This window comes from Mizuhopecten yessoensis, unplaced genomic scaffold (assembly GCF_002113885.1).
Source record: "Mizuhopecten yessoensis strain PY_sf001 unplaced genomic scaffold, ASM211388v2 scaffold10933, whole genome shotgun sequence".
NCBI classification, from domain to species: Eukaryota; Metazoa; Mollusca; class Bivalvia; order Pectinida; family Pectinidae; genus Mizuhopecten; species Mizuhopecten yessoensis.
In genome coordinates, this window is record NW_018408794.1 from 409,691 (window position 1) to 423,254 (window position 13,564).

Here is a 13,564-nt window from a genome sequence, read left to right on the forward strand (position 1 = left end):
TCCCTTATGTAAATGTGACAGTAGAAAGTACAAAGTGTGGTAACATCCCCTTATCTACATGCGACAGTAGAAAGTACAAAGTGTGGTAACTTCCCCTTATGTACATGTGACAGTAGAAAATACAAAGTGTGTTAAACATCCCCTTATGTTCATGTGACAGTAGAAAGTACAAAGTGAGGTAACATCCCCTTATGTACATGCGACAGTAGAAAATACAAAGTGTGGTAACTTCCCCTTGTGTACATGTGACAGTAGAAAGTACAAAGTGTGGCAACCTCCCCTTATCTACATGCGACAGTAGAAGGTACAAAGTGTGGTAACATCCCCTTGTGTACATGCGACTGTAGAAAGTACAAAGTGTGGTAACCTCCCCTTATGTACATGCGACAGTAGAAGGTACAAAGTGTGGTAACTTCCCCTTATGTACATGCGACAGTAGAAGGTACAAAGTGTGGTAACATCCCTTTGTGTACATGTGACAGTAGAAAGTACAAAGTGCGCCAAATACTAAATTTATCTATATGGTGTGGCAATGAACTTCTATATTCTTTCTATGGAGTGTCATGTATTAGAGCATAACCGGCACTGGTATTTTCATTTTATGAATACGGAGTCCACTGCGACCATTATGTGACTACGGAAAATGGTTCTTTGATAAAATATTATTTGAAACTTTCCCCGGCACTCTAACCGAGCTAATTTTATATGATTGCTTTATAATTTTCACTTCTTTCTCTCTTAGAATTAAAAGCAAATAAATAGGACGTTAGGGCGTCGTTTTATAGTTTGTTTTTGTTTAAAAACAGCTTGTGACGTCAGCTGTTTCTCTGTTACAACAACAGAATGTTTACGAATTATAGGAAAGCATCAATCCTCATTACATTTTTCAATAAAACGAAAACAAAAACACTTAACTGCATATATGTGACAGACCTCCCTACTGTATACACCCCTGCAGATCGGGGATTGAGAAAAGAATACACCTGATTGATCATAAGAAGCGACTGATGAGGGAACCCCCGCAGAGTTGGGGATTTGCGTTTGTAACCACAATAGCGACCAAAATAAATCTGCTGCACCCATGACAATATTTGGTATCCTAACATTTCTCTTCTTCAAACTACCTTTTGTTCCATGGCGCCTTGCTAAGCAACACCTCCCTTTTGGCTTTATTGTTGAGAGTTTGCCCATGTGAGGATTGCAGTGGGTTTTAGCTCCATTCCAGGACATACCAAAGTCCTGAAAAGTGTTAGTTATTCCCTGCTTAACGTTCAACATTAAAGGGAAAAAAGCAACAACTGGTTCGCCCATTGTCAGTATAATGTGACCAGGCGGAATGCTGTGCTGGTTGCCCTCGGCATGGTATTTAAGGGAGGTAGCACTCTAAAGTCGACATCAGATCTGCGTTATCACAAGGAAGCATATACACCAACTAACCCTGTCTCCTGCACACACACACAAGCACCCACACTCACACACAATCAACCAATCCCCCCCACACACACACACACACCTACACACACTCACACACACACGCGCACGCGCGCGCACACACAAGCACGCATATACAACACATTTGGAGGCATGTCCTTAAATGATCTAAGCTGTTGATAGGATGTTAAACTCTATAAAACCAAACCAAAGCTACTGGTATAAGCACCACAGACAAAATTAACACATTGCGCTGTCGCACACCATTCAGTTTGTCTGTGACACAAGTGGCAGTTATAACAATAGGTCTGTCACATCTATGCAGTTCATTGCTTAATTATCATCAGTACATTTGATCTTTGTGATCTTTTTGTCGTTATATACCGGGAAAGAATGTTATGTCAAAAAAAATCATAACATACAGTAAACCATGACGTTATTAACTTCCTTCTTATTTAACGCTACGCGAGCTCTGCGTTACATAGGTATGAATACTTAATAGGTTAATTAAAACTACAAATTTCCAGCCCCCCATCTATCCTATTACCTGTTTACACATGACTAGATATTGCTGCTGAATGAACGCTCTACTGAGCGGATGTGAAATCCATCTTTCACAACGCATCATTAACGCCCACATGGGTACATCACGTAGTTTGTGGGGGTGGGGATGATATGGCACTGCTGAATTGTTCCATTTAGTATTTTGTGTTACATGGTGTATAGATTTTATCACTGTGTGTTACATGGTGTATAGATTTTATCACTATGTGTTACATGGCGTATAGATTTTATCACTATGTGTTACATGGTGTATAGATTATATCACTATGTGTTACATGGTGTATAGATTATATCACTATGTGTTACATGGTGTATAGATTTTATCACTGTGTGTTATATGGTGTGTAGATTTTATCACTATGTGTTACATGGCGTATAGATTTTATCACTATGTGTTACATGGAGTATAGATTTTATCACTGTGTGTTACAAGGTGTATAGATTTTATCACTATGTGTTACATGGCGTATAGATTTTATCACTATGTGTTACATGGAGTATAGATTTTATCACTGTGTGTTACAAGGTGTATAGATTTTATCACTATGTGTTACATGGTGTATAGATTTTATCACTGTTAAGTGATTTACACTATTTTTGTATTAGCATTACTACATGTATATGGGGTGATATGCAATGATGCGTATATACAGACTCCCCTACATATCTCTTCCTTCACTTTGTAACGGTACCAATTTCGATGCAATTTGACGTCAGATACCTGTAAACTGTGTACAGTGAATTCCGATAAGGTTCTCAATATCACTATCTCAGTACTCATATTGCATTTTTATGTTATATGTGACAGCTATGGCGTTCCTTACATTTCCTTCAATATTTCATGTTCGGAATCAATACATTGTTACTGTTGGAGAATTGTGACGTACTTAAGAGTCAGGCTTCACAGGGCTAATGTATTATTTAGAGCGTGCTTCAAACATTATACCTGTGATTTTGTGTTAAAAATACCTACCTTAAAATTATATTTTACCTTCTCTTTCGAAATCACATGAGCGTCAGGAATGCGTGCAGTTTTTTGTGCCTTTCTGGCTTGTCATCGATAAGTAAATATTATCAGCATTGTAATCCCATCCACTAGTACGACTCGCTTACAATAGTAATAGTAATAACATTTTTGTTATTTTGTTGAAAATTCTATTATCTAAAAGTTTATTAATATGATTTCGTATATGAATAAATTATGTTTCATGAGATTCCGCTTAAAGCTTCCTTGGAAAAGATCTCAGTTTTTGCGTTATTGTTACGTATTATGCAATAAGACTATGAAACGAATCGACTGCATGTGTTCTCTGCCGTTGAACAGATATTTCTCAAGTATCGTGCAACAGGTATAACTTTGATAAACCTATTTGTGCATTTTATAATATATATGTACCAGCGGTTAGTAGTAGGAGCAAATTCAATGCTTCCACTACCAACGGGTACATCGTACTACCGGGTACAGTGTACTACCGGGTACATTATACTACCGGGTACATTGTACTACCGGGTACAGTGTACTACCGGGTACAGTGTAAAACCGGGTACATTGTACTACCGAGTACATCGTATTACCGGGTACAGTGTACTACAGGGTACAGTGTACTACCGAGTACAGTGTACTACCGGGTACAGTGTACTACCTGGTACAGTGTACTACCGGGTACATTGTACTACCGGGTACAGTGTACTACCGGTTACAGTGTACTACCGAGTCCAGTGTACTACCGGGCACAGTGTACTACCGAGTACATTGTACTACCAGGTACGTTGTACTACCGGGTACCGTGTACTACCTGGTACAGTGTACTTCCGAGTACAGTGTACTACCAGGTACATTGTACTACCAGGTACATTGTACTACCGAGTACAGGGTACTACCGGGGACAGCGTACTACCGGGAACAGTGTACTACCGGGCACAGTGTACTACCGAGTACAGGGTACTACCGGGGACATCGTACTACCGGGTTCATTGTACTACCGGGTTCATCGTACTACCGGGGACATCGTACTACCGGTTACAGTGTACTACCGGGCACAGTGTACTACCGAGTACATCGTACTACCTGGTACAGTGTACTACCTTGTACAGTGTACTACCCGGTACGGTGTACTACCAGTTACATTGTACTACCGGGGGCAGTGTATTAACGGGTACAGTGTACTGCCGGGTACAGTGTACGACCGGGTACAGTGTAAAGCCGGGTACATTGTACTCCCGAGTACATCGTATTACCCGGTACAGTGTACTACGGGGTACAGTGTATTACCGGGTACAGTGTACTACCGGGTACATCGTACTACCGGGTACAGCGTACTACCGGGTACAGTGTACTACCGGGTACATTGTACTACCGGGTACAGTGTACTACCGGGTACAGTGTACTACCGGGTACATTGTACTACCGAGTACATCGTATTACCGGGTAAATTGTACTACCGGGTACAGTGTATTACCGGGTACAGTGTACTACCGGGTACAGTGTACTACCGGGTACATCGTACTACCGGGTACAGCGTACTACCGGGTACAGCGTACTACCGGGTACAGTGTACTACCGGGTTCATCGTACTACCGGGTTCATCGTACTACCGGGTACAGTGTACTACCGGGTACAGTGTACTACCGGGTACGGTGTACTACCAGTTACATTGTACTACCAGGTACATTGTACTACCGGGTACATTGTATTACCGGGTACAGTGTACTACCGGGTACATTGTACTACCGGGTACAGTGTACTACCGGGTACAGTGTACTACCGGAAAGGTCGACTCCGTCGGGAAACATATCCAAATTCAACAAATAGGAATGGACGGCGACTTAGGTAGACATTATTTTAATTTTATGAAATGTTAATAAACTCTTGGAAATATAACACGCCTTAACGTGATTCCATGTGAGCTAAAAATACAATTTTAATGGTGATATGTTTTAACAAAAATATGAAGAAATAGGTCCACTTTAGTGTGTAATGGTAGATCAATATAGGACACCTCGGCCGAGCTTACAAGTAGAGGCTAGCCATCCAGCGACAAATGTTTCTTTAATCGGGTTTATATTGAGATAGATAGCCAATATTAGGAGATATAAATTCATTATAACGAGGTAGTAAGTCGTTCTTACGATATTGAAGTCGTTATAACGGGATACCAAGTCGTTATATGTAAAATATTCTATGTCATTTAAAACCATATGAAGTCGTTATAACGGTATATCAAGTCGTTATAAAGGTATTCTAGGTCATTTAAACACCATACTAAGTCATTATATGGGATATCAAGTCGTTATAAAGGTATTCTATGTCATTTAAACACCATACTAAGTCATTATAACGATAAAGTAAGCCACGATAACGAGATGGTATGTATTATTAACGAGACTGTAAGTCGTTACAACAAAAAACAGTTGTTATAACGAGATACTGAGTCGTTTAAATGGGATACAATTTACATCTCAAAATTTATGTCCGCTCAGAACTAAAGTGTTGCCGGCAGGAAAAGGTTTACCATGCATGCCAATTCTAGTTAAGGTTTGACCAAAATCAGTATTTATCTACAAGGGTAGAGTAACCCTAGTGGTTGATATTGGTATCGACACCATCAACCCTCGCTATTGTAACAAAGAGTCACAATAATATACACCCACTATAGTTTAACCGGGTGGTTAAGTGAGTGTAACCAGTTAAGTGGGTGTAACAAGTAAAGTGGGTGTAACTATTTAAGTGAGTGTAACCAATTAAGTGGGTGAAACAAGTTAAGTGGGTGTAACAAGTTAGGTGGGTGTAACCAGTTAATTGAGTGTAACCACTTAAGTGGGTGTAACAAGTTAAGTGGATGTAACCAGTTAAGTGGATGTAACCAGTCAAGTGGGTGTAACAAGTTAAGTGAGTGTATACAGTTAAGTGGGTGTAACCAGTTAAGTGGGTGTAACCAGTTACGTGGGTGTTAGCAGGTTACACTAGTGGTAAGGGTTACAATAGCGAGTTTACAAACAATTCATTAAAAATATTCACAAATATTCTAAAAATGGTATTAGAGTTACAGTAAAGCTGCTGTAATCTTTAAAGTTATATTTGAATCCGTTATATTTTCATAATTATATTTCATTTTTCATAACGAGAAAAGTTATACAGTCATCACACAAAAAGTTAGAAAGACTTTCACCTCTAATCAAACTGAGAATTTCGACTAGAGGTAATATACAACTTATCAATTTATACAAACTTGTACGAGTCCCATTTCAGCACGTAAAAGGGAACATACTTTGGTTAGGTTAGATTAGCGAAATGTGTCGGAACTTACATATGTATATCTACTGCCTGCTTCATCCTACTCGTGGAAGCAGACGTACTGTTCAGTAGCTATATATAATTCCACAAAGATGAAACAGTTTCCCTACGCATGCTTCACTCTATTTGCAAGCACTGCTTGAATACTAAAATAGCATATTATACTTATACACTTACAATAGTAGATACGCATAACAAATACTTATATAGTAGGAAACTGACTTTTTAATGTCACACAGCATCTTATTAACCTTTCTTTAACATTCTGCTAACTTAAACTAAGACGCTATTGTAAAGCCGGGGCCTGTAACGCAGATTTTTCCATGATTTCTCCTTTTCCTTGACCCCATTGTATTATTGAAATATTGAAATCACGCTTTTATGAAAAAAATGTTTTTAAAGACCCTGGCAAAGTCCATCAGTATAAAAATAAAGATACCTTACACACACTTCCAGATGAAGGTAATTAATTGCCGATGTTCTTAAATATATTTTCAACACAGCTTTTACTGAATAGCCGACGTGTAAAACAGTACAGCTTAACCGTAAGTCCCACTCGGCAATCCCATTGTGATCAAAGGAGAACATGCACGAGCTAGCTACCAGTAAAGCTACCAGTGCTAGTTTTAAAACGGGATGACAAAGTCCATACATTCACCAAAGGATTTTAAAATCTCGACAGGCATGCTATTTAAAATCGTACTAAATAAAATAAAAATTATATACTTACGAAATTAGTTGTTGATACAAAGTGTGTGACGTACGGTCGCCACCGACGTCATAAAGGCTAGTACCTAGAGTATCTTCTGAACCCAGAATCTGGTGGCGGGCAATCGCCCCAGTCCGTGAATGGTAGTGTTTTCCAAAAAGTCAAAAATCAATGTCTTCATTGGCTTGTTTTCCATTTTTGTGTAATTAGAACAAATCACTCTTTTTTTTGTAACTGGATCGAGTATTGAGTTGCTAAAACTCCACGCACGCGTCACAACAGTTCCATTCACTTTGTAACTTTCTGTTCCTGGCTGTTAACATCTTTATAAATAGTCAATGCAGAAATACGCTCAGTCTCTTAGAGGAATTGACAGGGTTATAAATTCAGAAATACGTGTTTTAAATTTAAATAAAACGCAGACCCGGAGAACTGTCTTATATATCAAAGCAAAATCCCGAAAAATGTTTTTCGTTTTGAATCTTAAAGCAATTTCGTTGTCACCATTACATATGCTCATGAAATTATGTGGCGCCAGAACAAACGATGGTTTCTTAATACATGTTTATCTCATACAAAGACTTGTCTGCTATTCTGACGCCTGTAGCGAGCTACATTACAGGTATTTACCAACATCAATAATTTATTGCAGATTCAGATTCACGTTCTTCTATTCCGTGTTTTTCAAAACATATCGGAGAGAAGACATTAGACACATAAGCCCGAGTTTCTTCTGGCTCTGACACAAAACTTAGACATTTGGACAGATAGATGTCTGGTGTCACGGCCAGAGGAAATTCGGGCTCATTACATACAAATGTATATGCAATGCAATACAATACATATGTACCATGTACAGATGTTTTTTTTGTACAGGGTTTAGCGTCCTATCAACAGCTACGGTCATTTAAGGACGTGCTCCCATGTGTGTTTTGTAAGCATGTGCGCGCGCTGTAGACAGGCTATGTTGGTGTACTGACGCCGACTTTAGAGTGCTAACTCACTGAAATACCATGTCGAAGGCATCCAGCACAGATCACGTTATACTGACAACGGATGTACCTGTTTTGCCATGATACGAATACATAGTGTTTGTAAAATATATTGCAACGAATCACATCACAGTACAGTATGATACAATATAGCTGTAGTCTTTTTGCTCGAGTTATTGACTTTTGTTTTCTTGAATAGTATCACAGAGACAACTTATCTATACGATATGGATGACGAACACTGAATTGTTTAGATGCTTAATACCAATTCTTGTAAAAAAAATAGCATAAAACATTTGTTCAATGGAAACCTAAGTGTTATTGCTACAATGTTGTATCCTTATCCCATAGCTAACTTAATCCTTATTTGTTGAGTGAAGGCTATTCAAATCCAACTATCATTTGACAGTAGTCTTTACTCGTAGCATGTTTTTAAGATAGAATTATTCGAAGTTTAGAATTTTTAACCGGTATCTAATAATGGCAATCTCCCCCAAATTACAGCATTCCCTTTTTTGTTTACTCTAAGTAGCCTTTCTCAAAAAATAATGTGCATTGACTCGACATCCAAGCTTTATGAAAGCCCAATACTTCTGCATAGTTTATCTAACAAAGGTTTAGGTGTCAAATGCAGAACATTGTGTTTCAATATTCGAATTATGGTTTTTGAATCTGTTTACTTATTGTACATGTACTGTTTACTTATTGTACATGTACTGTTTACTTATTGTACATGTACTGTTTACTTATTGTACATGTACTGTTTACTTATTGTACATGTACAAAACACTATATGTCTTTTACTATTGCTCTATGCAATTTTGTAACCTTAAATATTTAAACCAACTTTGTTGTTTCGAATCACACCAACCTAGGCTTGTACTCGTTATACAATTATTTCAGAACTTATCAATAATGCAGGTAAGAGTTATTTCCCTTGACATTTTTAAGCATTACTCTATTTTTTTTCGTGGAGATGTATCATTGTATATATAACTATTATTTGCCAAGCTTATATTTATGTCTGTGACTTAAGGACTTACCCTTCTGCGGTTCATATAAAGTCCGAATCTCTTTTGATCACTGTACGGGACTTTTTAAGATAAATATTAACCTGTTTTAGACTGTACCATGTTACCAAGTCAAAAAAAAAAAAAAATCGTTCATTTTTCATAAAAAGAAACCATCCACTTTTCTTTTCTGTTACTGTTGTTATTTCTTGCACATGGGTTTATAAATAGAACACGAACTACTAACAGGGTCACGTAGGCCCTTTCACTCGTGTACCTGTGTCGACCGGCCTGAAATTAAAGGAACACTTTCATATTTGACTAATAATGATGGATAAACTATCAATATCAGCAGAAAATCATACACAGTTCAAATATTTTAGAGTCTGAGGAGGTTCTGATCAAATTTCTTCTCCGAACAAGCTAATGGTACAGCAAATTAAGAATGTTTTGCTTTTGTGATTATTCTAACATTTGAATTGACCGTGTTACCATAATCAGCAGCCAATAAAAGCGTGTAGATACAGATTAATTGATATCAAAGTATAATCATGTTGAAGTTATTAACATAAAAATACTTCTTTGCATTGCATGACAGTTTCCTGGGCAGTTTTCTCACAGGTGTCGCGTTTTTGGTACAGCGACGACATAGTCGGTGTAAAGCAAACATGCATCTGAAAAAAGTGTCCCATCTTGAATTGAAAATATCTTTAATGGGTATTGAACCTAATATTCAAATGAATTGAACTTATCTTTTTATCTAATATTTTTAAAACATCACGGGATCAGTAACGTTTTAACGAAACTAGGGATTGGCCCAGCATTACCAAGCTCCCCAGTCTACCGAGCCAAAAAGGGAAATGCCATCTATCGCGAAGCTATGTGTTAGGTAGAAGGCAGCAGCGAAATAAATCTGTACAATTAAAACCTGCCACTTCTAAACATAGTGACAAGATAATGTGTTACACCTATTTCTAAACATTTTCTTCATGTTGGAAGGTGTTATTTTCTATGTGACTTTTGATGACTAGTACGATATGTACACTGTCACCTTCATCAGACAAATGACCAGTGAAGCGTATATACACACAAAGGTGTAAAATGTATACGAGTTGTCTACAAAATCGATGTCGTTTCGGTAACGCTGTACGCGTATGTATATGTACCGAAACGGCTACGCTTTGTTTAATACTTGGTCAAAGATGTGCGAGAGTATTTGAGCCCCCTCGTTTCGATTTAGAACTGGTCGACTGCGGCGTATCCAGATGGCTTCCTGTATCTGCCGCTTGAACTAATTGCTCTCTCTGCTTCCTTTCTGATCTGATGAATTTCATACCTTCTTGGGTTTCCGTACCTTTCCCGTGTTCACCAAGGCGGACTGTATTACGCACTGTCTTTCCGGTCATTTGATAGCCGTGGCTAGTGAGACCGTCCTTTTGTTGATTTCCTCCTTAATATATCCTCGTGTTACCGGTTTCCGCGCACTTATGAAGCATCCGCGATTTCGTACTTATATCGGCAGAAAACGGTTGTAATTACGGATGACTGTCATAAACATGTACACAATCTACTAATAGAAGCAAAAAACTAGCAACATAGAACAGCAATTATAAAAAAAAACAAAAACAGAACAAACATTTTTTAACAAATTTCTCCTGTCGGAAGTACCCGTCATATGTATTCGTGTGTCTATTTTTATTTAGTGTTCAAAGAAAGATAACTCGAATACACTAAAAAGAAATCTCTACAGAGACCTGCAAGAACAAAAGCTTCGTTTGGAATAAAAAAAAATCATCTTTGATCGTCAAATTCATTATCAAAACAAATTAAAAAAAAACAACATTTTTTTTTGATTGATTTTTCAATGTCAACTTGAACGAATTCATGTAGAGAATTTTATAAATTTATTTATTTTATTTATTTATTCTGCAGTCTTATATATCGGTTTTGGTTGATGGTAAACTGTTTCTCATTTGGTCTGTTTAAAATTGGTGAAAATTGAAAATTCATTACATTACAAGGTTTACGTTTCATTGCAAACAGTGGTTATCGATATAAGAATGTATCCTTCGCTCTTCGGAAGTGGACAAAAATTGGCGAGGAGATGTGGCGACATTTACGAACGTTTGGGGTAAGTTTAAAGTAATTTTACACGTTTTAGGGGTTTAGATCAACTTTCGGTAAAAAAAATCCCTCTCCCAATGATGATATATCCGAACTCAATAAACGTGTAAAATTACTCTTAAAGTCTTAGTTTAGGCCCAATTATGATGTAACGAAAGCTCAAGTCATATTGGTACTGCAACAGGGGAGGAAACTCCCATTTTTCTCCTCCAAACTCTCTAAACTATTATCTTAAATTTGCCTTTTTCTCATACTTTTTTTTTATCTTAAGCGAACTTGTTTTCTTTACACAAGGTTATTTTTCTAAAATACATTGATGAGTTCTATGCTTTTATTTAACTATTTTTAAAAATATATTAGATTATCTTTGAGAGTATTTATTAGTAGTCACGTGACTGCAGTTGCTAGGCGCGCTATCATGAATACTCCCGAACTCCCGAAGTCGAAGAGATGATTCAACAAAGGATGGAAGTCCAGATTCCATCTCGGGCGTTCTTTGAGATTTTCAAGGTCAAAATGAAGTGAGTGTTTTCTCAGATATAGTCTTTACTCTATCAAGAACATAGAGTTTCCAAAATATATGTGTGTATAGGCACATTGCACGGCATTATGTTCCGAAGCAAAATGTTACAAGCAGACAACTGTATCCGGTTTCAATGGTTTAGTTTAGACACTGGTTATTTCCAAATGTCCAATTTAATAATACACATATCTTATCCTCTGCTTTACTGATATGGGTCACAGCAGATCTTTACATACCGTCAGTAAAGCAGAGGATATATGTGTATTATTAAATTAGACATTTGGAAATAACCTGTGTCTAAATTATAGCATATATATACTGTATGTGTATTTGACATTTGTAACGAACATCTGTGGTTGTCTTGGAGAGTTGAATTTCATATGCTAGTTTTTTTGCAGATCTGTACGAATGGATGAGTAATGAATGGGATAAATAGAATAGATAGGGCTATGTACATAATTGGAAATGAGATGGAGTTGTTCACGCATGAGCCAATTGTTTTCGAAGATTATCAATCACAAAACTTTAGCTGCGGTCGCGCATATATAGGTTGTGTTGGCTTTCTAGGTGTTTGATTGATAGTGATACAGAGTTATAGAATTTTTTTTATAATTTCAAAAAGTATCTGACAATCTTAACTTATAGAAGTTATACGGATTGCAACAATTATATGATATTGTGTTCGAATTATCCACCTATTCAAACTGCCTGGAGGTTGACCATACTATTTTCCAAGATGTATACATATGATTTATAAAGCAATCCATGGGCAAAAAACGCGCTCGTGATAAGTTCTTATGATGAGGGAGACTAATTACTAAGTGTGTTTACATGTAAATGTAACTGTGAGAGTTCAGGTATGAATTTGACAGGGTGTGTGAATATATTGTGAACCTTTCCTAGAATGTTAACTAGCCAGAGATGTAAGAATACTAAGATCACAATTACCAGTATATCCCATTATAAGCTTTGAATTATACAACTAGCAAATAGGGTGTAATAAAATGCTCATTTCAATGCTCTTATGAAAAGACATTATTATAAAATAATCTTATTTTCTTAAAACATTTTTTATGATCAATCGATATTCAAAATATTTTATGATGTCAATATATTGCAGAACAATAATAAATATCATAGAATATAAATCACCAAACAGATTTAAAATTGACAGTCTAGAAAAAAAGGAGTTTAATTAAACATCAGTCTTGCCTATTTTTTTCTTTGATCATAATGTAAAGGCTTCCAGGGATGACTTCTCATTCTGAAATCATGATACATTCTCAGATGAATTTAGCTTCATGAAGCTGAAATCAAAGAAGTACAATATAAAAACTATGAGTCATCAAACTTTGTTGAAATAGGCCTTCTAGGAAAATAAAATTTAGCATACAATTTTCTCATTTTGATAGCATGATTTATATTGACGAGAAATGGCCTACGTAATTTGCATTTCGGAAATCATCTTAGGAATTTTAAGAGATGGGGGGGGATTGGGTGTTTTCCCATTGAAATTTATCCATTAATGGCCTTAATTAGTTCCAGAAACTGGATTTATTCTATATTCATTACAGTAGGCTAATCACTTACTGTTAGAAATGTAACAGGAGAGGAAAAATCCAACGCCAGATCGGGGTTCGAACCTGAACTCTTCCAACTCTAGACAGACGCTCTACTAAATGAGCTACCTTGTCGCCGACAATCGACAGTCCAGTTCCGTTACAGAAGTAAAACTGTTTTTTTAGAAGACATGTATTGTTTACAAATTTTACTGGTTACTTCTCTGTAAATTTTATTTATTACAAGTACAGAACTGATAACTTAGACCTGGGTACAGTACAGTACTTGTGACTCTCACCACCAATGACAACTTAGACCTAGGTACAGTACAGTACTTGTGACTCTCACCACCAATGA

At 36.9% G+C, this 13,564-nt stretch overlaps 2 protein-coding genes across 3 annotated transcripts in view; one reads left to right on the forward strand and one right to left on the reverse strand.

The window, feature by feature from the left end:
- LOC110463808 (degenerin deg-1-like) overlaps positions 1 to 7,496 on the reverse strand; it is a 20,143-nt gene extending 12,647 nt beyond the window's left edge. Inside the window, exon 1 of the mRNA XM_021518685.1 lies at positions 7,020 to 7,496. The gene's annotated coding sequence lies outside the window, so the exon portion shown is untranslated. The remainder of the gene's footprint in view (positions 1 to 7,019) is intronic.
- Positions 7,497 to 11,529: 4,033 nt separating this feature from the next.
- Positions 11,530 to 13,564, forward strand: part of LOC110463830 — a 47,145-nt gene continuing 45,110 nt past the window's right edge. For both annotated transcript variants that reach the window (XR_002464430.1, XM_021518714.1), the window contains exon 1: positions 11,530 to 11,645. Coding sequence is in view for 1 of the 2 variants with exons in the window: in XM_021518714.1 (XP_021374389.1) it covers positions 11,575 to 11,645 (71 nt within the window). In the remaining variant the exon portion in view is untranslated. The remainder of the gene's footprint in view (positions 11,646 to 13,564) is intronic.